The following is a 27831-nucleotide window of genomic DNA, read 5'->3' on the forward strand; positions in this document are numbered from 1 at the left end:
TATAAACGAGATAACTTCAGCTACTCCATCGTCAAATTCCCATATTTATGTACATGTAACAATATTCCATTATCACCTGGATGAGGTGTTTATATCTTCCAACCTATTCGATGCTCGAAAACATGTTCTGCGTATGACCGATTTCTAAACCGATACAGGCTACTGAGGGGTTTTCGTTTAAAGTCAGCATTTCGCAAATTCTATATGGTCGTAACGCAAGCCAAGGGTTTTACGATACAAATAGATGATACAAGAAGAGTAAAGTTCGGATTGGAAGCCCTTGTCTTGCGAAGATGTGGTCGTTATAATGATCTTGTTTGCAAAAACAACCTGTTGTTGGGTCGAATATTTTCTGATGTGTGCCATACAAATTGTCGATCTTTCTTTGACTACGGATTACTCTATTTATTTATTTATTTATTTAGAAGACTAATACAAAGTGCTCACATTGGGTGTGACCAATCATTAACAGGGGATGCTCAGAACTCAGTAGTTTAAGGGAGATTCAACCCTCTGTCCCCACCAAGGATTTGCCCTAGACCCATTGGGAGTCTCAAGACAGCCCCGAGACACTCATCTGTTTACAGTTTACACCCCCCTGTTAAAAAAATTCTGGATCCACCACTGATGTTCTCTCCTCCTAAGCACCTACCTACTCCTACCTCGGTTACCTGTAAAATGCGAAACGAAATCGAAATGAAACGAAACGAAACCCACCAAAAAGAAACCTTACGAAATGAAACATTGTATAACCGAACTCTTTTAATTATAGTAATTAAAAATGGTATCTCAGGCCCCTGTGAAAGTTACCACATATAAATGAAATTCGCCTCCTCTTTGATGTAGGCTTTCGGGTTGACTGATACACAGTTTTAAAGTTGGAAAGGGGGGGGGGTGAGTAAGCACAAAGCACATATTCGAAGTTGATTAAATTATACCATGTGCGATTAGTTTCGGATCCAGAAATTTCAGAACGGAGGGTTACAGTCTCACAGGTCGGAAGTCTGGAGAAACACACTAAACGAGTGGGGGTGGGGGGGTGTCGCCGGCTTTGGGTCCGCCTTGGGGCAAAACTACATGTTTCAGTATTTTTTGCTCTAAGACAAATCTATGTACATGTATACATGTGGATATTGTGTATTTGTATGTAGCATATTAAACGGTGGATTCTGAGTATGTCTTCCCGTTCTCTTTGTAATTTCTGCTTCCCTTGTTCATAAGCCTTTTGATTTTACAAAATGCTGACCTCCTCCTAATTTTATTGTATAAAATATTTTTCGTTTTCCGTTCCGTTTTCAATTCCCAGTTTTAGCAACACCCCAAATATATAGAGATATCTTTAGACTTACTGCATAAGAATAATTTTTAATAATATATATCTTACCGAATTGTATTCGTTTATATAATTTTTCCATTACTGAAAGTACTCGCGCCTCAGCAGTTAAAGTTAAAATAAGAGATTAAACGTCTTCCTGTTTTCAGCTTTCTCAGACACTAGCTTCTTCAAGCAATGTTTGATGCTAACCGATGGACCGCTTAAAAACTGTCTATCCGAAACACCACATCAACAGGGAGGCGAATTTCATTTATATGTAGTAACTTTCAAAGGGACCTGAGCCACAATTTTTTATTATCATGATTACACAGTTCGGTTATACAATCTGTTTCGTTTCGGTAGGTTTCGTTTCGTTTCGGCAGATTTCGTTTCGCATTTTACAGGTACCCCTTCTACCTCCGATGTTTCAAGAGTGATGTGTTAGTAAACTTACTTCGAAAAACATGAGATGCGATATTTTAAAATGGGAGTTTTCCTTCAATTTATTCCGGTATTTTCGACCCCTTTACCTTGATACCGGTAATGTATATTTCTAAATTGACTATATCGAATTTGTCCAAACGGGGAAAAGTGGTTTGAACAACTAGAAATTTGTACGAACGAAGAACTAATATTTCCGAATTATCAAATATTTTCTTTGGTGATCCTTGCACACCATAGAAATTCTATCATTTGTCAAATATTTACATAGCCAATGGTTTTGCCTTCGATGAAATGATATCCATTTTCTCGTGAATGTGAACGATGTGCTTATGAAAATCAGTAGGACTATTTATACGACTTGGAATTCTCCGACAGAAATGAAAATAGAATGCAAGTATAAGAAATGAAAATACATGAGGGTAACAGCAACGTTTCACGCCAGCATACTTTTCATAAAGCGCTAGTTAACGCACGTCATGAAGTATGCAGGCGTAAATCGTCGCGCGTCATGAAGTATGCAGACGTAAAGCGTCGCGGTTCATGAAGTTTACAGACGTAAAGCGTCGCGCGTCATGAAGTTTACAGACGTAAAGCGTCGCGCGTCATGAAGTATGCATGCGTAAAGCGTCTCGGTTCATGAAGTATGCAGACGTAAAGCGTCGCGCGTCATGAAGTATGCAGGCGTAAAGCGTCGCGCGTCATGAAGTATGCAGACGTAAAGCGTCGCGCGTCATGAAGTATGCAGACGTAAAGCGTCGCGCGTCATGAAGTATGCAGGCGTAAAGCGTCGCGCGTCATGAAGTATGCAGACGTAAAGCGTCGCGCGTCATGAAGTATGCAGACGTAAAGCGTCGCGCGTCATGAAGTATGCAGACGTAAAGCGTCGCGCGTCATGAAGTATGCAGACGTAAAGCGTCGCGCGTCATGAAGTGAGCAGACGTAAAGCGTCGCGGTTCATGAAGTATGCAGACGTAAAGCGTCGCGGTTCATGAAGTTTACAGACGTAAATCGTCGCGCGTCATGAAGTTTACAGACGTAAAGCGTCGCGCGTCATGAAGTATGCATGCGTAAAGCGTCTCGGTTCATGAAGTATGCAGACGTAAAGCGTCCCACGTCATGAAGTATGCAGGCGTAAAGCGTCCCGCGTCATGAAGTATGCAGGCGTAAAGCGTCGCACGTCATTAAGTATGCAGGCGTAAAGCGTCGCGCGTCATGAAGTATGCAGACGTAAAGCGTCGCGGTTCATGAAGTATGCAGACGTAAAGCGTCGCGGTTCATGAAGTTTACAGACGTAAAGCGTCGCGCGTCATGAAGTTTACAGACGTAAAGCGTCGCGCGTCATGAAGTATGCATGCGTAAAGCGTCTCGGTTCATGAAGTATGCAGACGTAAAGCGTCCCGCGTCATGAAGTATGCAGGCGTAAAGCGTCCCGCGTCATGAAGTATGCAGGTGTAAAGCGTCGCACGTCATTAAGTATGCAGGCGTAAAGCGTCGCGCGTCATACCCTCATGTACTTTTCAAAAATGAAATTTATTTCTTACATTAATATATTGTACATATGTATTACAGATAGAAATTCTTTCCCTGTCTCTCTCTCCTTACCAGCATTAAATCAATTTCTGTAATAGGTATGTATACGATGATCAATTCCATACAAGCACTTGTTATGTCGCCTCAGTGTCGTTTTTTTTCTCTCTCTCTCTCTCGATACGAATCGGTTGTTTGATTGCAATCGTAAATTTTCCACGAATCTAGGAATAATCAGTTTCTGTTCCTATCTGACAGATATATACGCTTTATTTACAAACTCTAGGCCGATTTCATTTGCAATTCAGCAAGAAGTAATGGTGCGTGTTTTGCTACTAAATCGACAAAACAGGATTGCATAAGACCAAACCACATAAGGTTGTATTTTACAGTATGTAAAGTGACAAAGAGCAAAGCATCTCGACTGATACGTCGCCCAGTTTCTTCCTCACTGCCATGTAAAGAGGGGATGCGTATGACACGCCATATTTGTATTTATGCCTCTATAGAGATATTTTATATAATTTATGAGATATCTTATATTTTTGATAAGATATCTGACAAATTCGATAAGATATCTCTTGAGATATCTTAAAATACATACAATATATCTAATATGTTTTATAAGATATCTTATAAATGAATACTTTATAAAGTTTATAATATATCTTATAAAAATGCATTTATGAGATATCTTATAAAATATATCAGATATCTTATAAAGCTTATGAGATATCTTATAAAACATATAAGATATCTTATAAACTTTCTTTTATAAGATATCTTAAAAAGTTTATGAGATATCTTATATCAAAAACGTCAATAAGATATCATATAAAGTTTATGAGATATCTTATATACAATATAAGATATCTGATATTTAATGAGATATCTTATAAAGAAAAATTATAAGATATTTCACATCTTTTATAAGATATCTTATAAAGGATATAAGATAATTCATAAACTTTAGAAAATATCTTATAGCTTTTATATAAAATTTGATATATCTTTAAAGAGGAATAAATGTAAACTGTAAAAACGGTGTGCCATAGATGCGCCGATATTGCCGATATTACTAGCCACGAAACAAGAGGGCAATCCATTCCTTGTTGACTCTATGCAAGACATCTATCATATTTCAAAGGCAGAGGTTCACAACGGGGGCATCGATGAACGTGTTTTCCCAATTGGATCGTTAATGTCAATTGCACTTAAGACAAAATGATCTGTATAATTTTACAGCTTGAGGGCATCGTGTTATATTTCAGATGATAGTATTTATGCTTTGGATTGGTCTTCCTCCAATGCAAGGAGTTTTTGACATTCGTTTCACTAAATATTTAGAAACAGCAACAAAATTTTGGATTTTCTTCAGACGAAAGATATTCGTCTAAAATAAATGATAGCATATAGAAAATTAAGTATTACAATGATGAAATGGGGAGAAATCATTATGCATGATATTGCATATATTTCAGCATTTCAGAATTCGTAAACATGCAACGCATTTCATTTGCCTTCCAATTAAATTTACATTTCGCTCCAATTTGAAAATCTGTCATTTGAAAGCGTAGATTTTCAATTTTATCCATACAAATATAAAGGTTTTTTGTTTGTTGCTTTGACAATAAAAAAAAATAGAAAGAGTTATGCTTTTCAATGAAGTTCTGAAATTTCTGGTCCTTGACATGAAAATTGTCTGATTTTCGAATTGACTAACAAATCTCGCAATCCGTTTGAATACACATGTAATCATAGATCAGGTTTATTTAGATGGCGAGAAGTCATTTTCATATTGAACTTCCAAATATCATGCTCGATTTTGTCAGCTATTTATCCAAGGCAGTGTAAAATATGAATAAACCTTCAAGTTGGGTGAAATACTTAATATAGATGGGTATTTATTACATGTTTACAGAAATATTCAATTCAGGGAAAAATACACGAAGTGTAGTGGATAATGAGCTAGATCATACATGCTTATTCGTCATTATTGGGAAAACCATGAACTTGCGCATCAACATGTACTTAAAGGTTTCATGAAAGAAATCGGTTTACATTAACCAAATAATTAATTCAGTTTTATATACATGTATACAATTTTAACATCTTTAAAATATGCCATCACCTTTTCAGTGATATTATATAATTTAAAATTCTGTTGTAAAAATCCTTAACTTTCAAATTTCCTTTCAAAATCGTAAGTAGATGAGTGTTTGTAATGACGAAAAAATAATTAAGTAATGCTCATGATGAGGAGTGATTTTTAATATTTCAACATGTCATCAATTTTCCGATACCACATATAAGGAAATCAGTTACTTATACCTTAAGAAGAAAATATAGCCCTGAAATTTCAAGGTTTCGTGAAAACTTTAAAGAACTGCGCGTTTGTATTAAATACTTATGGGCAATACAAATTACAAGATTTCACTATATAGCATTGGTTTTCAGATGCCACGCTTAAGGAAATTAGCTTCTTATACCATTTGAAAAAAATACCCCTTAAACAAGTTTCCTTAATAAATCATTTGAAAAGGTGAAGATAACGAACAGAGATCAATCTCATAACTCTTATAAGGAATAAAAAATTAGGAGTTACGCAAACACTGACCCCTGGACACACCAGAGGTGGAATCAGGTGCCTAGGAGGAGTAAGCATCCCCTGTCGACCGGTTATACTTGCCGAGAGCCCTATATCTTGCTCATGTAAACGGAATTATCAGTGCCTAACAATCGGTATGAAACACGTCGGGCAGCATTTGACCCAGTGACAGATTGTATTGGCAAAATAGATCGTTATAACGCCCATAGAATTTGCGAAATGCTGAGTTTAAAGGAGACTGTTGAAACCCCCGTAACCTCAACTTGTTTGAAAGAAATTCTTTTTAAATCTCAAGTTACCTTTAAAAACGTTGTGGTCGCGTGTTTGTATCAGATACTTGCCCGATATCATGAAAATTAAGGATATTTTCCTTCAAAAGGCATAAGATGCTGACTTCCTTAAGCTTGATATCCTAAAATTGGTCACGGCATATTAAGATTTTTGTCATCTTTAGTACACACACGCATCTCTTTAAGGTTTTCAAAGGAAACTTAGAATTTTTAGTTATGCTTTCCTTCAAAAAGTATAAGTAAGCTGATCTCCTTAAGCGTGATATGTGAAGATTTATATTTATGACATATGGAGATAACAAAATCACTCCTTGTCATGTGTGCAGCCCTGGTTTAATCATATATTTAATTAAAAACACTCAGCTAATTAAGGTTTTCACAAAAAAATTGAAAGTTAAGGGTACTTCCATCAAAATTATAAATAGCCGATTTCCATAACCACAATCTGATTAAAATCAGATCTTTGATCCGCTCCGGTGATATTATGTGTAGCAACATAATCCACAGCTGATCAAACATCTGATTTCAATCACTTGAAAGTTAAGGGTACCTTCGATCTAAAAGTACAGGTAGCTGATTTCCTTAAACGTAATACATATCTGGAAAATTATGGCATATTGAGTTTTGTTATTATCATCTGTATAGCCTTGAATTAATCGTATATTTAATGCAATCACCAAAATCCTCAAAGTTTTCACAAATAACCCTTAAAATTTTGGGATACTTTCCTTCAAATTATAAGTAGCTGATTTCCTTAAGCATGATATCTGAAGATATCACTCCTTGTCATATACACGTATCTAAAGATTGATAGCATACCGATATGTAATGTTTGAATTAAACATGTATGTAATGCAAACGCCCAACTAGTTTTGATTTTCAGAAGAAACTTAAAAAGCAATTTCCTGAAAATCTTTATTCATTGGAAGATTGATGACGTAATGAGATATCAAAATCACTTCTCGTCATTAATATAACTCTGAATTATATTTTCTTTAATGCAACTATTCATTTACTTACAATTTTCAAAGGAAATTTGTCAGCTAAGAGGTTTTTCCATCAAAATCTATAAATGGCTAATACTACTAAGTATGAATATGCATATTAAAACAAAAGTACATACCATCTATCCTTCTGTGTTTAGTAAACCAGATGTGATAAAAGAATTAGATAGAATACATGAGGCAATATGTTTTGGTTCCAGCTGACAAAGCTTGTAACAACATTGTTGCATTCATTCTACTTTGGGTAATCGTACTTATACTCCAACTGCCCTTTCAAAAGACGAAAATTTTCAAAACCATGCTTCAGTTTTAGACACATTTAATATCCCAGTCAATGGGTCGGATAAATATGAGTTACCGTACCTATACTGGATTCCTAAGCTTCATAAAAACCCTTACAAAGATACATTGCTTTGAGTTCCTCATTGACAATATCTTCGTGGTCTTTGGTTATCAGGTCTTCCAACAGTCTGTTGGAATTCCCATGGGCACGAATTGTGCTCCTTTGTTATCTGACCTATTTTCATATTCCTATGAAGCAGAATTTATTAAAAAAAACTTATACGTGAAAAGAAAAAATCTCTTGGTGTGGCCTTCAATTCGACATTTAGTTATATCGACGACGTTTTATCTATTAACAATAATAATTTTCATTTGTATGTCGATTCGATATATCCCAATGAACTCGAAATAAAAGACACCACAGAGTCGTCCATTTCTGCCTCATACTTAGAAATTTTATTGAAATTAGATATTAACGGCAAACTAACAGCTCAACTTTATGACTAACGGGATGATTTCAGCTTCTCCACCGTCAACTTTCCATATTTATGTAGCAATATTCCATTATCACCTACATATGGTGTTTATATCTTTCAACTGATTCGATACGCAAGAGCTTGTTCTGCGTATGGTCACTTTTTAAATCGAGGCAGCTAGGCTATTGACAAACAAGTTGATGGTGCAGGGGTTTCAACAGTCTCGTTTAAAGCCAGCATTTCGCAAATTCTATGGACGTTTTAACGATCTAGTTGCCAATACAACCTATCATTGGGTTAAATGCTGTCTGACGTGTTTCATTCCGATTGTCAGGCCGTTCTTAGCACACTGATTTTGAATACGAATAACTCTGTTTATCTGATCAAGATATAGGGCTCACGGTGGGTGACCGGTCGACAGGGGATGTTTACTCCTCCTAGGCACCTGATCCCACCTCTGGTATATCCAGGGGTCCGTGTTTTCCCAACTCTCTATTTTGTATTGCTTATGGGAGTTATGAGATTGATCACTGTTCGTTATCTTCACCTTTCATTTGAAATGTGATGACATATTGAGATGTTATAAAAATCACTCATCTTCGTTTATATAAACCTGAATTAATCATTTCGTTCATATAAACACACATTTCTGTTATGAAAACTATTAGTAGATGCATAAATTAATGGTTTTCTCAGTAACAACGTAAAAGTCAAGGCAAAATCAAGCATGATGTTTGTAATTTAAATATTCGGATATGAAAATTACTCTTCGTCATCTAAATATAAACCTGATCTATACCATTTTATTGCAAATAAAATATTTTATAAGCAAACTATCAGGTTTAAATTAAATCATTTTGCTATTAAATGTTTTCCTTCTGAGGCCCCCTGGATTACTATTAGCCAATCAGATTTTAATTGAATGTTATTGTTTTGTGGAAGAAGGCGCTAATTTGAGAAACTAATGTTATAGCCTTTATTCCTTGTAGTAGCTAGCTACTAGTGGCTAGTTTTTTCCTGGTTCAAGTAGCTGGCTACTAGTAGCCAACTTTTCTCTGTTTAAGTAGCCAGTTACTAGTAAAGAAAAACTTCATGCTGAATAAAGATATGGTAGTTTTGATATTATATCGTTTTCTTTCCAAACCCCAGTGATAAATCAAAAGTCATTACCACCGTTTGACTGTCGCTAAGATCCTTGACTTTGTAAACTGACACTTAAGGCAAAGTCAAAGTATTAATAGAGCAAGTCCTGTGTTTATAAGACATGTCTTAAATCTAATCACCTACTTTTCTCTTGAGCAGACATATAAAACTCTTGAGGAAGAGATACACCGAGACTACACGCCATAGAACGAGATTGATCTCTCTCCTGTCCGACCTTATAATACCCAACGAAGTAACCCCGCCATTACTTGATAAGCTTCCATCTATCATATTTCAAAGTCAGAGGTTCGCAACTGGGGCATCGATGAATATATTTCCCCAGTTGGAACATTATTGTCAAGTACAGTTAAGAAAAGAGATTATAAATATAAAGTGTGAAGGTGCCCTGGTCTGTAGATTTATTCCACGATCATCTTGATCCCATCAATCGGTGACTCACTGAATTTGTCATAATACGTCACAACAGAACTCTGTGACAACTTTAGTCCCCCTCCCCCCCTGTTCTTTTTAAAGTATGTGATACATGATTAGACAAAATCTTTTCTTCGAAGGAAAACTTGATATTAAGACCTAGGTGGGTTTTTTTTTATTGAAGAGCATCAACTAGAAAATGATTGACCTGGGGTGTTTTGAAAAATTATTATTTACTTATTTACTTTAGTGCCTTCATTAGGGGAAATACATGTTTTTGGGACATGAAATAGAATAAGATAATTTCTTGGTAAAACGCGCATAAAACAAGTCTTTATCATATTTTATAAGGAAAATTGTATATCATCTGGCAAAATTTGATGAAATTTAATTTTTTGTTATTTATAGCACTAGGAAATAACTCTTTTATCAAAAATAATTTGCATTAAATTGTAATAAAACTCTGACATTTCTATCAAATTAAATTATATGAACTACATGTATATTTCTAAATTTTTACAGCTAATTTCCAAATGTATCAATTCTAAAAATATTTTGAAGAAATCAAACATCTGACACATTAATGACGTATTTTAACAATCTGAATGGGTATCCGTCCAGAATAGAGATATGGACATTATTTTTGCTAATAATTTGAATTATCATAATATCATGAAAAGGTGAAGATAACGAACAGTGATAAATCTCATAACTCCGATAAAGACCCCTGGACATATCAGTGGTCATATTATCTAAAGCCTGTGATTAGTCGATTGTAGTCACGTGATTCTGTTATAAAACGCTTATAACCTAACTATACTAAAAAGATGGGGTTTATAGATGTTCTGTTTTTAGTAAAGTAAGGTTTATAAACATCTGCTCTATACCTATTAATGCATTACAACATAATGCCAAATCAGTGAGTTGACCATTTTGTTGTACATTAGGGGTTTTCGTCATATTGCTGGCGTTAAAAATATGCTTGTAATACCTCAATGTTATTGAAAATGATACATATTATTTGCTGTTATAACCCATCAAAGTTATATTATAGTATAACAATTATAGCCTTTTGATATCGGTCAATACATGTTCTTTTATTTATACACGGAAACATTCCCCATGACACTTGCACTGCGACGTCTTCTTTGCCAATACAAGTAGGCATACATGAGGTTACGAACTGCGACGCTTCACGTCTGTATATTTCACGAAGCAAGCATGAACAGTATGTCGGCGTGAACTGTTGCAGCATGTAACCTCGTGTAATTTCAAAAATGCATGAAATTTATTTCTTATATCTATATTAGATACTTTCATTTCTGTCGGAATTCCCAACCGTTGAAATAGACGTACTGTGTTTATAAAGCAGTTTTGTATTCATACTCGCAATGTTTATAACCGCAGCGTGTTCGTGAGGAAATGCCTATCGTTACAATTCGTAAAATAAACCCTATTGGAAATGTAGATAAAAAAAAATCATATACATGTAGATGGAATGTGACGGTTAAATATAACATCTGTAGAACTACACAAAAACAAATGATCTAGCTTTTTAAACAATGAAATATGCATTGAACATTATTATCTAAATGCACTTAGTCTCATGATTTAAAATTTCATTTTGGAAACGATGTTGAGGAGGGAACTGAAAGTTAAACGAAGATTAGCTGATATATGTATACCCCAGAGAACATTTAATGAATATTCTGTCATGTATAAAATTATTGATGAGAAACAAACTCACTGCATTTTAGTGTCAAGGCACAATCTAAAACAGACTTAATTAACATTTCTTCAAACACTTCCTCTCATGTTTATGATGACATTATCCGTACTTTTGCAAGCCCTGTGCACACGTCATCAAATTTCTTGCTGGCTACGTGTAGTTTGAAACCATTCCAATAGACAGTTGTCAAACTGAATTTGCTTCATTCTAATTACGGTGCACTTGATTTTATACAGAGACCTTAAACACAATCCCATCCTATTGAAATTATTGAAGCACAATAAGGATAATAACAGTTTGCGTGCAATATTATTAATGTATTTTTCACTTAGTATCACATGTAGAGTGTTATTAACTCTGATTGAAGACCAGTAGTAAGCCCTGAAATACAAGACCTCTATTTTCCTTGTGACTTCGTTAAGACGGACCGAGTTCTTTAAAGATCTAAATACGCATCATATCCATTAAGGAACCGTTCAAATCTCAAATAGCACGTTAGAATGCTTAATGAAAATCGACGTTTTTGACAATCACAGAGTCAGAATTTAAGTTTGTTTGGGGGATGAACAGGCGAGATTTACCATCACAGGAAATTGTTATAATGCATCTATTTACAGACTCGTGCACAAAAACGTTTGTATTTCCCAATTATCATAATACAGGATCGTCAAAGTATTATACTAAGTATCCTTGATAAATGGCTTATTTGGGGAGAAAAATCACATTAGAAAGAATTTTAACGTCAGGATGTGTATTCACGTTTCAAAGTTAATGCGGGTTCAAACTCCGACCTATGATTTTCTGGAAAGTTTTGAGGCAATTTTCAAGAAACCCTAAAACGAACCGAAACACATGTAGTTTGTTTTTAATATATTTGAAGAGAATTCCGACTATTATCACTGAAATTACTGTAGAATCACTTATTTTTATGGGTTCCAATATTTCATGGTGCATAAATAATATGTTGGTGTGGATTTGATTTTTCGTGGTTGAAGGATTGTCACTCTTTTATATCGAAGGCCAGTTTATCTTGTTCATGGAGGATTTCATGGGTGTATTTATACCATGAAAATCATTAACATTAAACTCAACAAAAAATTAATGATTTATATTATTACCCCAAAAATTAGTTTCCTACCGGCGAAGCACTCCGTCCGCCCGTCCGTCCGTCTGTTACAATTTAGTTTTCCGGACTTGTTTTCATCAAGTTTTGATTTAGAATGCTGGCATTTGGTATGTGGTTTACTACTATATGTTTACAGATTTTTTAAAAATATTTTGTTAAAGTTGAGTGATTTTTACGAGATTTATGGGACTTATATATAGTTTTCCGGACTTTTTTCCACTATGTATTACATGCAACTTAAGTTGGTTGTATATTATCTAAGATGGCTTATTACACTAAAATTTCATTTAATGGTTCATTTATATGCATCGCATTGAGCATGATTTCACCATCGAGAAAATAATGCAAGCTCTCAATCTTTTTATATGATTTTTTGGTGATTTTTTTCCGGAATGATAAAAAAGGTGTTTTGTTTGCAAATAAAACATCCTATAGTCCAAATTTCGCTGTAATTGGGTGCATGATATTACTATCTAATAAAACATGTCTAAAAGACTTAGATAGACGTTCTAATTTTTTTTAGAAAGATAATTATCTATGAAAATTTATAACGTTATTTCTTCATATATATTTTTAAATCTACAGATATAATCTTAAAAACATGTCAGTTAGAAAAAACATATATTAGACAAATGTATTTCAAAAAGAAATTGAAATGAAATGACCAAATTTCAGATATATCGCTATATTTTAGACTTGAATCAAACGAGAGAAAAAAAGTACCGATCCCGATCAAAATTTATAGAAATGGCTAAAATAATCATATTGTTGCTAATTGTACGCATTTTTCATCAAGCAATTACTTTCCTTTATAAATCCATTTATTTATTTTTTTCAGATTTTTTTCTTTGGTTATTGAATGAGTAGATACACATTATATTTCACTTTCGTTACAGTTGAATTACTCTAGCAAAAATTGTAAAACTTATATAGTCTCATGGTTGACTGAATTAATTCTTGTAATCTGTCTAATTCTCGGGGGGGGGGGGGGGGGGGTTATTGTGCGAGATCTATATAATCTAAAAGGTACAAATTTATAATCCATTTCGTCTGATTTGCCGCATTTATATTATAAGAGATCGAAATTATCATATTTCATAGCATCAAATAATACTACCGTTTCAATAACAGGATGACATTTTGCTTGATCGAGCGTGCAAACGTTTGGGCAAGACTTCTAATAAATGAAACAAGTTTCATAAACTTTGTTGGATTACTATGTCACCTAAGGTTAAAATACCAGGTGGAAAAATATGCTGTAATCCAAAAGCTTAAAATGCACAGCTTTGTTAAAATGTGGACCACCTGGAAGAATAGTTTTGACTGATTTGTTTGGTTTTTTTTTTTTTACCAACTACTGGGGGGATGGGGGTACAGCAAGTAGCCACAGGTTTGATAATACAATTAAAGAATGAATGAGTCAGTGTGAGAGAGTAGTATATGTATGTATGTATGTATGTATGTATGTATGTATGTATGCATCACTATGTATGTATGTATGATACCAAAAAAACCCGAATAAATAAATAAATAAAAACACTAGATACCACACCGATTGTTAGGCCGTTCTTGGTACACTGATTTTGACTAGGGATAACTCCGTTTACCTGATCAAGATATAGGGCTCACAGCGGGTGTGACCGGTCGACAGGGGATGCTTACTCCTCCTAGGCACTTGATCCCACCTCTGGTATATCCAGGGGTTGTGTTTGCCCAACTATCTATTTTGTATTGCTTATAGAATTTATGAGATTGATCAGTGTTCGTTATCTTCACCTTTCATCATTGTGATGGCAAGCATCAGGAGAGGGTCCCGCTTTGTGGCATTATTTGCTAAGTTTAAGGTCCATAAATCCTTCAAAGTAGGTTACCCAATGATAAAAGTTTATGCTTGTATTTTCGATTCAAGAGTTGCAGGGATAGCCAAAAAAGCCTGGAAAACTCTAATGTCAATGCATGGGCGGACGAGCAGATTGATCAATTTAGGACTCCTGCCTATAGACAGGCCCTAATCAGGGTTTGTCAATGTTGTGCATATCAAGTTTTTGAATTTATCTGTATTTTTATATTCAGTAGATATTTGCCACACAACCACCTCTAGGTGTGCTATAATGCGTATCTAAAGTAATACAAACAGGTAGAGAGAGAAAACAAGAGGCCCATAGGACTTATCGGTCACCTGAGTACTTATGAAATCTAGAAAAAAAGTCCTGTTCTAAATATCTAAGCTAAATTCTGATGTTCAGCAACAGTATAAAATAAGGTGAGTTCTTAAACTTCAATGCCCTCAAAAGTGCATACACTGATGAAAGGCTTTAAATAATAGGTGTATTAACATTAAAACATCAAAAGATAAGACTAATTTAGACCCATCCTAGAGTCAAAACCCTGGGTTGTGAAATTCACCATTTTTTGTACATCCTTTTCTGCTATACCTAAGTATGTATTTAGATTTTATACAGTCTCTGCAAACTTACACATAAATACTATATACTATGTTTGGCCCCACCCTGGGGTCAAAACCCCTACCCCGGAGATCATAGAATATACAATTTTGGTAAAGGACTACCTGTTTTTTTTTCTAAATATCCATTTACTTTCAATTTAGCATCAAAAGCACTAAAGAAGATGTTAGTTAAGTGTTTTACATATAAACACTATATAGTAAGTTTGGCCCCACCCTGGGGTCAGAACCCCTACCCCGGGGATCATGAAATTTACAATTTTGGTAGAGGCCTTCCAGCTCAACATCACTATGCATTCAGTTTTTCTTACACATGTGTGGTTGTAGAAAAGAAGATTTTTGAAAATTGGTCAATTTTGGGCAGTTTTTGCCCTGTCCCTAAGGCCCCAGGGGTGCAGGAGTCCTGAAATTTACAATTTATGTTCCCCTTGTTCCAAAGATGCTTCATACCAAATTTGAAAAGAATTGGAATGATAGTTATCAAGAAGAAGTTCAAACATTATATTCTTCCCACAGTTAATAACTGACCATTTTGGTAGAGGCCTTCCTGCTCTACATCACTATGCATTTAGTTTTTCTTACATGTGTGCGGTTCTTGAGAAGAAGATTTTTGAAAATTGGTCAATTTTGAGCAGTCCCCTGCCCCAGGGCCCCAGGGGTGCAGGAATCCTGAAATTTACAATTTATGCCCCCCCCCCTTGTTCCAAAGATGCTTCATACCAAATTTGAAAAGAATTGGAATGATAGTTACCAAGAAGTTCAAAATTTATATTCTTCACACATTTGATAACTGACCATTTTGGCCCCACCCTAATACCAAAAACATTACCACTGGGATCATCAAATTTTACAATTTTGGTAAAGGACTACCTGCTCGTTCTAGATATCCATTTAGTTTCAATTTAGTATCAATAGCACTAAAGAAAATGTTATTTAAGTGTTTTACACATAAACACTATATTGTAAGTTTGGTCCCGCCCTGGGGTCAGAACCCCTACCTCGGGGTTCATGAAATTTACAATTTTGGTAGAAGTTTCCTTGCTCATCATTAATATATGCTCACTTTCTCTGCTAGATGCCCAGAAGTAAAGAAATACATCAGTTTTACAGTTTTTACCCCAAAATTAAGGCCCCTTAGGGTTGGGGGTAATGAAATTAACAATTTCCGATCTCCTTCACTTACTGATGCTACATACCATATTTCGTCAAGATTGACCTAGTAGTTTCTGGGAAGAAGTTGTTAACGGACAACGCACGACGACGGATGCAGACCAATAGGTCACCTGAGTGACTCAGGTGAGAGAGAGAGAAAGAGAGAGAGAGAGAGAGAGAGAGAGAGAGAGAGAGAGATCGTCACAAAAATAAAGAAAAAGACGATATGACTTACTGACTTCGGACGCAAAGACTAGTTCACCTCGGTAACAACCGTATAATTCATCCTGCCAACTGAGAATTGGTTCCAACCAATTAGAGGTGAAGAATTCGCGGTATCCAAGGATACCACACAAGGCAGCTGGAAAAGTTGGGAATGAAATAGCATTGTTTTAAAAGTCTTGTTGATATCAATATGCTCAAAACTATCAGTATCAACATGATATTATATAAAATTATAACAACAAATATTGACGAATAATCGGTAAAATAACCGTTCATGTTTAGTGCTCTGATAATAAGCAGACATGAAAAATAGTAAAAGGTCCAAGGGTCACATCGCTCAACCGAGTATTCGAAAGTTCTTGATTTATATGCAATTACAGTACATGTCTGTATGCATTTCTTAAAACTTTCGTAGACATTCTTACTTAGAACTTTCGACCCCTATTGTAGCCCCACCCAAGCCTTGGGGTCAAGGTTTACACATACTGAATGATGATACTTACACATAGATTTAACAAATTGTGCCCTTGTGTTTGTTATTGAGAATGTTCATCTATATATTACTTAAAAGTCTTATTGTGATCCAAGTCTAGCCCAAAAATTCATACTTTGAATTAGATACTTGAACCTTTACTGAATCAGGATGCTTATATACTGATAAGTTGTAAAGTTGTACCCTTTTGGGACTTGCTGAAAAGAAACAAAATCCTTGTTCTTTTAGACTTATCAAAGTAAAAACGCCGTCTCACGGATTGAATTTTTTTTTAGATACAGCGCTGGCAAGTTCCGAAACACTCCTTGTAAATCTTTTAGACAAATAATTAGTTTCTATCAAATCCAATATTCTGCAGCTGCAGTGGCTGCCAACAACATTTTTGATTGATTTCTTCTCGTGTCAGTTTTCGTTAGCGTTATGTACGTTGATGTACACGTGTTAAGTCACCTGTGATTTTGTCGTGATGTATGTATAGGTAAGATATTTCTGCTGGAACTTCTGCGCATGTGTTTAGTGCTTTTGGTTAGGCATTGATATTTTAATGATGCTTCGCATGTATGATAGCTATTGACATTTGAATATATGTAGTCGGCAAATACATATAGCTTGAAGCTGATATAGATTTTTATACTACTAAATGATAAAGGTTAGACTAATCTTTGAGAAGAAAATAAAAAAAATGCGCGCCACAGACATTCGGGTGTGACCGGTCGACAGGGGATGCTTACTCCTCCTTGGCACCTGATCCCACCTCTGGTGTGTCCAGGGGTCTGTGTTTAACCAACTATCTATTTTGTATTGCTTATGGGAGTTGTGAGATTGATCACTGTTCGTTATCTTCACCTTTCATCCAGACAAATATCGGATAAAACTTGATCAGAAAAGTTTTCTTGATTCTTCAGCTAAGTGAGTTAGAATAAAATATTTACCCCCACAAAACCCAAACTCATAGTAAACAAAATCAAATTTACTCGCATACATTGGGTGGGTTTTCACCAGTACTCTTGTGTTTGAATTTGAATTAGGCCTATCTACTAGTTTATCAAAAATAAAAGAAAACACAATGGACTATTGACTGTATCATAACCCGGTACAACAAAAACTTACTCATTATTTACAAGAAGTTTAACATAAATAATATACATGTATATACTTCTTAGATATCGGCATTTCATCAATTCTGTAAAATACCTTGCTCCATAAAAAGATCTTGTTTTCGTTGTGGAAACCCGTTTTTCGCAATGATAATGGCTTCATTCGCCATGTTTTTGCAGAACAGCTCTTGTAAACTGTTTATTGGCTTCTGGTGTTTAGCTAGATTTTTAAGTAGCATTTGTGCGTGGCATCCGAACTGAAATAGTACAAATGATCTGTTCGTTATGTCACATTTTGTGATTAGGGATGGTACTGTCTCTGCAATATCAAACTTCATATAATTCATTTACTAAATAGTGGTGTAATTTCCTATTTCCAGATGTGCTATTGTTATTTCCAATTTCTGCTACCTGTATTTTCTACCAGTATTTCCAATGCGTGTAACCTGTATTTCCACCAGTATTTCCAATGAGTGTTACCTGTATTTCCACCAGTATTTCCTATGCGTGTAACCTGTATTTCCACCAGTATTTCCAATGAGTGTTACCTGTATTTCCACCAGCATTTCCAATGCGTGTAACCTGTATTTCTACCAGTATTTCCAATGCGTGTTACCTGTATTTCTACCAGTATTTCCAATGCGTGTAACCTGTATTTCTACCAGTATTTCCTATGCGTGTTACCTGTATTTCTACCAGTATTTCCAATGCGTGTTACCTGTATTTCTACCAGTATTTCCTATGCGTGTTACCTGTATTTCTACCAGTATTTCCAATGCGTGTTACCTGTATTTCTACCAGTATTTCCTATGCGTGTTACCTGTATTTCTACCAGTATTTCCAATGCTGTTACGTATGTAACCTGTCTTTTTACTAGTATTTTCAAAACGTGTTACGTGTCCTTTATAGTATTTCCAGTTAATTCGTGTTACCTGTCTTCCAACTTGTATTTCTAATTCCTGCTACCCTTTCTTGTACTAGTACCTCCAATTTGAATCACCTGCCTTTTTACTAGTATTTCCAGTTGGTGTTACCAGAGTGTCTTCCTCTTCGTATTTTCAGTCTGTGTTACCTGTCTCCTTATTAGTATTTCCTATTAATATTACCTGTCTTCCTATTAGTATTTCCTATTAATATTACCTGTCTTCCTATTTCCAAGTAAAACACTTGGTGGGAAAGCGAGTAAGAACTGTATCCGGGGGCGGTCATGAAGTTCCAACAGTCGTCTGATATTCTGCACTGCTTTTTTGATTTTTTTCTAATAGGAGGAAAAAGCAGTGTTGTTACACCCAATTTACGTAAATCACGCTGAGGAACGTTAACTGTTTCTTTTTGACACTTTGATAGATTCTCACGGCAATTCAATTGTTACATGACTTCAATTATCGGAAGCAATCAGCGAATCCAGATTTTATGTTCCATGGATTTGGATTGAATTGTCGACGAAAGCATTTTTAAATGGATTATGGGTAAACCCTTATTCTGATCCTGAAACATTTTTCGAATGCCCGAAATAGGATACGGTTGACACGCATCATGATATCACGGATGCCTTGATTTCACTTTACGACCAGGAGGACTGATTTCATTAGCACAAAGAAGCAATACCATAAACATTAATTGGCTTAACGGAAACTGTAGTTTTGGTCATAAAAATATTTAACAACGCTCCCAGTTGTCGTAGAGTTCGAAAACGGAGACATCATTGTGGTGTTTAACAGACGATCTTTGATAGATTCTTGCGAGGAAAAATATCAACTTTTGAAAGACAGAATACATAGTAATGAGTTAAATTTTTTAGTAGTATTTTCCCCCCAGCATAAATATATAATTGATGTTGAATATCTTAAACACTTCAGGTTTAGGAATTGTACAATGTCAGGGCCTTAAATGAATTTGATAATTTTCAAATTTTGGCATACGAATACTATAGTATGTAGAAAATGCATCGTGATTGAACATCTATTATTAATGTAACGTAATCTTCACAGTAATTATGACGCCATTAAAGAGTATGCTATATCATAGCAGCTAAAAAATCAAAATCTTGTTTAGAACAACAGGTGATTTTTAAAGTTTTATATATGTGTATTGATAAAACTTGTAACATAACTTAGGTCTGTGCTCATATTCAAAGTCTTCGTTACGCATGTCAAAATTCTACATTTTCCCATAAAAGTAAAGAATTTTGCAAATTCGCATGCTCTGTTCTTCCATAATCGAACTTTGTTGAAGAAATGCTTTAAATAAAATTGAAGTATGAATAATATGCTTATAATTAGGCACGAACAGACACTTGTTTGAAATGGAATTAACAGGGCCATATCTTGTTAAAAAGTGAACTTGGTCCTCTGCTCCTTCAAACACATTTTCGACTCTTACAAATACATAAAAGGTCTTTTTAAAACCAATTGAGCTAAAGTCTTTGAGTGAACATCTCTAACACGTACGATTTCCAAATATTTCAGATTTCTCAGAACCACTGAACCAATTTTAACCAAACTAAATGAAGATTCTTTTCTTTCGGTCCACGAGAGGAAGGTTTTAGAGAAAAGGTGTAATGAGGCTTGGTAAATTCGAAAGGGTTTCTTTACAAATACTAGGCCACAAAAGACAACACTTCTTGGGTAAGTTTGTTAAAATCATGATCCCAGGCCCCTACAAGGACACAAAGTTAACAGGAAACTATGGTAAATTTATCATTTAAGCTTCATAACAAGAATGAATGAACGAAAGTTCTCAAGTTTTCCACAAGCATCGTCCTCAAAAATATATTTGAGCGTTTATGCTGCAAGAATAGTCCACAATTTACAAGATTCATATCTTTAGAACAAGCTGTATCAGATGAGCGTCCATAAACCACCATTTGAGAGTGCAATTCAGATACAACGCTGCTCTGAAGCATGACTTTCTCTAATTTTACAAGTTATCTGAACGTCGTATCATTTTAAAAATCAATCCGATATTGCCATTTTCAATTATACTAACCCCGTCCCAAAAAACTCTGCCAGACAATCATCTGATTTCTGTTCCATCAATGACTCTCCTTCTTTATATTGCCAAATTTTGACATCGGGATCGAAATCCCGACTAGGATAGTCCATTTCCCAAAACCCCTCTTGTATAATTGGCCCTATTTCTGAAAAGAGATCATTGAATACATTAATAAAACATTAGAATTGAAATTATCTTTCATGTTTTTGTCATTCAGTACATATAATTTCTCGTATGATCATTATTCATAATTCCCACAATCTTGATTAACGTGGATTAGTGTTTTTTCCTAAAACATTTCCTGGTATCAAAATACAACCCCGGGCATGGCGAAGAGTCAGAGCTGTGAAATGTTACTTTGGTGAATGTAAGATTCATGAACGTGGTTTTGATCATGAATACGCTCTCATTTCCTCCCCGCATTAATCAACGTTCATCAAAGCATTTCGAAATATTTGCTGATATTTAAATGTTAGGGCCTCTGGTTAGCGTAGTGCAGTGGTTAACATAGTGTCTTATTGCTGGGACCTGACTTCGATCCTCACAATCGGCGGTGGTTGTATGTGAGAAGTAATTGTGGTTGTAAAATAGAAGGGAAAAAGTTCAAAATTGTTGAAGATGCAATTGGAAGGACAATGAGTTATAAATACAAATGACATGGCATAATATAAACTGTTACACTTGTGAAGGTGACTCGAGTGGGAAATGCAAATTCGTCGATTTTATTATAGAACTATAGAGAGCTATGGAGGAACGTGTATATGACGAGACGTCTTATGGTACCGCGATATCTCTACATTGGTCAGCCCGGCAGGATTTTTTAAGTTGTGAGAACTTTGTATCCAATCCATTTATATCATATACATTGAAATGTGTTCAATTCACGTAAAGTTCTAAGCAAGTCGTTGCCTTTTTGCCATGTTTGCTAATCAATGTCATAGAAAACCAACCCCTTAATTAATATAAACATCCTACGTAAACTTGTGAACGTTTCCGGTACAGTAGTGGTTTACTTCAATCTCCTAGATTTACGATTTAACAATATCAAGCATAGATCCCGTGCATACTCACAAGACCTTATTTTGTTCATTTGAAGAACAGTAGCTGATAATTCCAAAAAGTAGATCATCTAAAGGTCTTGATATACAAACACTACTTGTATGATAATGTTCCCCTGACCCCCCCCCCCCTCCCTCCCCGATCGCCTATTGATATAGCATCGTTATACATACTATTAATGATGTTTCATACAACACTACAGTTTTATCTAAATCTATAAACATAAACGCTATTTTCATTATATTTACATTGAATATGCTTTGTGTTCTTTTGAAAGCGTTGTTTCTAGAAATATCTGTGTTTGTCAGTCAACATATTGGAACAGCCAAGACTGATTTCTTCAACGTGATTGGTCGGGTTGGCATTATGACGTCAATATTAATTATTATTCATTGCGTTACAGCGAGTTTTAAAGTTTTCCATTGCAAGATAAAAATGCCATCAAGCGTTACCCACGTGTGAAAATTGCAACTCCTAGCAATTTTAAAAAAATCATTTATAGGTCCCGTGGGGATCCCGGTTAGAATAGGTTCTCAGTACCCCCTTGCTTGTCGTAAAAGGCGACTAAATGGGGCGGTCCTTCGGATGAGACCCCAAAACCCGAGGTCCCGTGTCACAGCAAGTGTGGCACGATAAATATCCCTCCCTGCTCCTAAGCGCCGAGCATAGGTCTAAATTTTGCAGCCCTTCACCGGCAGTGGTGACGTCTCCATATGAGTGAAATATTCAATCAATCAATCAATCAATCATTAATACGCAAGATCGCGACTACTTTTTCCGTCTTGGTTTTAAATTTTACTTTCCCCTTTCAAAGTCTCACGAGACCCAGAGTATGCGAGAATTTGGGCATGCTGGTAAATAATACCAGTTTTGCAACTTTTGTCGTGATCGATTCACCTGATTTTAACAATGGTGCACTATCATTGCATTGCAGTAGACTGTAGTAATGATTCAAGAAAGAAACCTAATACGCATAAATATCCACAAATGATAGATTTTAATGGAAATTATGTGGATTTTTTCCCACTACTGTCAGCCAGGAAATTCCCAAAGCTGAGAACAGCTTGCGTCAAAACATATAGCTTCACGAGCCAAATTCAATTCAGTTTCCCTGTATCCAGACGTTTCACACACCTTTCATTTAAAAATGCTTTTAATTGTGGAATGCACAGGTTAAATCGTCTTCCGATGCCATGTTTGAATAAACAAAAAATGCCCAAGATAGACACGCTTTTCCGGACTTCTTTACAAGAGAGTTCCGCTAACTCGGTATTTACGATCTTGCGTATTGTTGAAATTGTGTATCATTAATGCCATAATTTACATCATTTTAGCGTTGCTAATACAATATATTTATCATTTTGCAATACTGAATCAATGAGAGCTGAAAGTGTACACGTTTCGACCCTTGATCAGTTAATAATATACAGTCTTTATCATTCCGCTGTGTTTTATCGGCTGTAACCATGTCAGATCCTATACATACCGTTATAATACTGTGGAGTGAAAGTCGCTATGTAAGGCAGCGCCTCCTCGCTGACCAGACCAGCAACCTTCTGCAGCCTCTCGATCCTAGCAATCGTTGGTGCCGGGATTCTTTTTGATGGATGGAATTTTAGTTTTCTGAGCAAAACTTTGAATTGCCCTATATAAGAGTAAGAAAAAACATTATTCAGTGTTTTTCCCCTTCTTCTTTCATATCACACAAAAAGGGCTCCATTTGACGTCATTACCTTTTTGCTGATTAATTTTTACATATAAGGCGTGAATTGTTATCAACCTGTATTTTTCCAACGGTGTTTTTATCACTTCGATATGAAATATACATGTAGTCTCTGGTATTCTGTATAATTTCTGAAATCACTTTCTCGTTTTTTGTTCGTTTGGTGAACGAGGAAAATTGAGTAGATCTATTTTACAGGGGCAGACCAGTGGCGGATTTAGAGGGGGCGCAGCCTGCGCCCCCCCCCCTTAAAATTTTCAAATTTAAGATAAATCGCGGTATCTTGTTTCGGAAAATGTACTAAACGATAAAAGAAGCAATAATTTCTTCCACTCCCGGAAAAATAAATGACAAAATTCTTTGATTTCTTGAATTACTTTTATTGGGAGAACTTAATTTTTTCCAAAGACCCCTTAAAATTTGGGTCATTTTATTAATTTCACCTTATTAAAATGATCGAAAAATAGTACAAATGACTTTAATAGGAGAAATATTTCAAGCCCCATAAAATCTGTAAAATCCCAGAGCTTCCGGGGGCTTCGCCCCCTGGACCCACTGCCTCATAAAGTAGCGCCCCCCGTAACCACAATTCCTGGATCCGCCCCTGCAGACAGAGTAAAATAGAGGGCGAGAGAGATGGAGGAGAAGGGAGAGATAGACACCCCCCTCATCACACACACACCTATTATCCGTATCGTAAAAGAACGCAAATATAAAAGCTGAAAATTCATTATTCTTGATACAGTACTTGTAATGCAAAGATCACATTTCTCAATTTTAAAAAAAAATCAGTACTTACTGTATAGGGATTAAATTTTACATGCAAAATATTCACACCCAGTTCATTCTACGAAAGGAGATTAGTTAGACTTACTATAGAATACATAGAGATGAAAATTTGTTATTCTTGATACTTGTAATGCAAATCAATATGGAAAATCACATTTCGCAAGATTTCGAGGCCCGCCCATGCCATGGCCGCGTTAAAACCGAGACCTTAAACAACTGTACATGTACATGTATGTAGTGATTGCTCCTTCGCTAAACGCTCGGTAAATAGAAGTGAGAATCAAGGGTCTTTCGGATGTGACCTTAATTAAAATGGAGGTCCCGTGTCGCGGCAGGCGTTGGCACGTTAAAGAATCCTCACTGCTACGACCATGAGCGCTATGCATAGGTCTAAATTTGTGGTTCTTCACTAACTACAGCTGGTGACGTCTCGATATGAGTGAAAAATTCTCGAAGGGACGTAAAACAATCAATCAATCAATACTGTACAGGGATTAAATTTTACATAAAAGATTTTACGAACGCCTATTAATTACAGGCGGACTTACTACAGAATTATGCATACAAACTCATCATATTGGTCTACAAATATAATGTTTCATCTAACAATTAATGGGGCATTAGCTGTCATTTTGTCACCAAAACTTGAATTCAAGGAAAATTGCTTTATGTTATATATTTCAATAATAATACCAGTATTGAATTTTTTTCAAAAGTTTTTAAGCTCAAAGTAGACACATGAATACGTGATTTTGGTGATTAAATAATCATTGTCTCGCAAAATAATAATTCTTCCTAACATATTTCTGTACACTAAAAGTGGTTATCTAACGTAGTTTTATTATAGGTTTCTCTTGTTTTTGTACAAAATGATTGTGTTTATTAGTCATTAATATATATCCCTATGCCATTGAAAGATTTCGAGAAATAAAGTTGCCTTCACTTTCACCACAAATGTCCCTTTAACGTGTTAAAATATGTGAAAAGCACAGATTAAAGAGAACGGGTTCCATCGTTGGTTATTCCCACATAATGATGCTCTGTACGTAGTTGATGTTCATTTCAACTGGGTTAGACAATATAGACTGTGTATCTTATACAATTAAATATATTGTGTATATACATGTACATGTACTAGATGTATTCCGATGAGTTGTATAACTCAAGGACAAAAAAGAATTGAATTGAATTGTACATGTATATAAAGCAGCTTTTTGCAAAATAAATAAATGAAAATCAACGGACGCATATTGATATGAAACCATGATGAATGGCATCGTTGGAACCCACGGGTTTGCTCTCCGTTAATTACATTGCATTGAGAAAACCCGTGGGTTCAGACGATGGATGAAAGCATGCGATGATATAAAATGCAATTGTGTATTCATAAGAAATTGCAATGCAGGTCAAAAGTTGATCAACATGAAATTCAAGTTTAGATTACAACATAAGCGATAAAACAAAGACGTCAACAGAAAGAATATACTGTATTTGCTAAGAAGCGTTCAGTTCAGTGGCACCTGGCATGTATTTAGCAGGATTACCCCCTTACTCTATTGACAATTTGGAGAGATTTCAAAGTTGAATTCAGCACAAACTGCCACTGAGTTGACTGACAGTTAGAAAGATACATAACACTCGCATATCAGTGTTTTTGTGCATAGTATGAATTGATATCACTTTGATTTGTAATTTGAATTGTGAAAAATGTAGGCCATTATCACGAAATTTTCGAGATCTTTTCTCGCTATTTTCAGAAAATCAACTCGTGATCTCGAGATCTTTTCATGTAACTAGAGAAAATCAACTCACAATTTCGAGATTTTCTCTCGTAATATTTCGAATAAAATTAACTCGTAATTTCGAGTTCTTTTCTCGTAATTTAGAGAAAAATAACTCGCAATATTGAGATTTTTTATTGTAATATCGAGAAAGTTAATCCGTAATTTCTAGATCTTATTTCGTATTGTCGAGAAAATTAACTGGTAATTTCGAGGTCTTTCCTTGTAATAACGAGATTTTCCCCCTTGATACTAATCAGCTTTCGTTGCATTTGCGATAAATTGCCGTTCATGTTCATGCTTGCTGGGTTGTTTTTTTTTTATCATTCAACATGTAGCTCATCAATTGTTTTATATCTTCAATTTAAAACTACGTGTTAAGACATCCGTAAAATTGGACAGAATATAAAAATTAAATATTCATATACCTCTGTCAGTTTTTGAAGCTCTGATTAGTTTAGTAAGCAAAACAGATTTTACATCGATCATTGCATTGATATACCGCTAGTTGATTGTGGTATAGTGATGATGAAAATTTGCAATGGTCATTTTTTAAACGTTGAGAACAAAATTTTCAAAACATGTATTTTTGGATAAGGTATTGAATCAGGCAAAGCTTGTCACCTCTATAATAATGACATTGAAACAATCTAAAATATCGTAAACATAAAAGTTATCAAATCTTTTTTTTAAATTAATCGAACAAAATGTTTCCCTTGATCATAGGTTCCGCTTTAACATTTCCTGTGATCATGGCATAGACTTCAACAATTTAATCAGACTAATGCAGAGATACTAGATAAAATGGAAAACTCCGAAGTACATTTTAAACCATTTAGTGAAAGAAAAAAGATTGGATACATTAGATAGGCATGCAGGTCAATTCAGGATCAGCACCTCGTGCGGAATGACAGGATATCAAGCTGCTTACTTTCTTTTTCAATTGAATATGATATGTTGAATAGAGGATAACCTTTAAGAGATGTATGAATTCAGTAAAGGCTTGCTATATGTAATTTTCCATTGATGATAAAAAAATAAAAAGATGCACTTACCTTCGACCATTCTAGTTCCAATAACGGCATCCAGATTAAGATTAGGATGCTCCTGGTGGAAAAAATCCACCGCGAACTCTATGGCATCTAAAGTCTTCGTAAGAAGCACTAACGAATCGTTAGAATTGGAAACGACTGAAGCAATAATACAAGTTGAAATCAACAAGACCCCTGTCAAATAGACAATAAAATATTTCATCTTACAACTTCTTTTCCCTCTCTGAAACGGTTACTTCTTTTGTGTCTGTGGAAAGTCGTCGTCATTTTGATTTTAATAATGACGGGTATCGCGTAGGATTTCAAACACGCCTCATCATTGGTTGCCATATTAGCGATGATACAGGCGTGGACTGGTTTTAGCATACAGGTACAGGGACTGGATACTTGTGTTTAGAACATCCTCTCCTGCTCAATTATGTATAGACACAGCAAGTGAAAAGGAATGATGAATAATATGTTTGTAACAAATAAAAAAGAAGACCAATTTGAATAAACTATTGTGAATTGGCATAAAGTGATATTTCAAAACGGATATTTAAAATATGTCGACAATGAAAGGAAATGGCACAGCAAATTTTATTGTTGCCGATCCAAACGAATAGTATTATTTGCCCCCGTAATAA

General features: G+C 35.2%; 1 protein-coding gene across 1 annotated transcript in view; it reads right to left on the reverse strand.

Moving 5' to 3' along the window:
* The window catches only part of LOC125649674 (UPF0764 protein C16orf89 homolog), a 33548-nt gene extending 6018 nt beyond the window's left edge, over positions 1 to 27530 (reverse strand). The window contains exons 1-6 of the mRNA XM_048877379.2: positions 27209 to 27530; positions 23347 to 23505; positions 20796 to 20946; positions 18948 to 19065; positions 17905 to 18064; positions 16228 to 16353 (exon numbers count right to left, since the gene is read on the reverse strand). Coding sequence (XP_048733336.1) covers positions 16228 to 16353; positions 17905 to 18064; positions 18948 to 19065; positions 20796 to 20946; positions 23347 to 23505; positions 27209 to 27407 — 913 coding nt within the window. The 5' untranslated portion in view covers positions 27408 to 27530. The remainder of the gene's footprint in view (positions 1 to 16227; positions 16354 to 17904; positions 18065 to 18947; positions 19066 to 20795; positions 20947 to 23346; positions 23506 to 27208) is intronic.
* Positions 27531 to 27831: the final 301 nt, after the last annotated feature.

The sequence above is a fragment of the Ostrea edulis genome, chromosome 4 (genome assembly GCF_947568905.1).
Source record: "Ostrea edulis chromosome 4, xbOstEdul1.1, whole genome shotgun sequence".
Taxonomy (NCBI): Eukaryota; Metazoa; Mollusca; class Bivalvia; order Ostreida; family Ostreidae; genus Ostrea; species Ostrea edulis.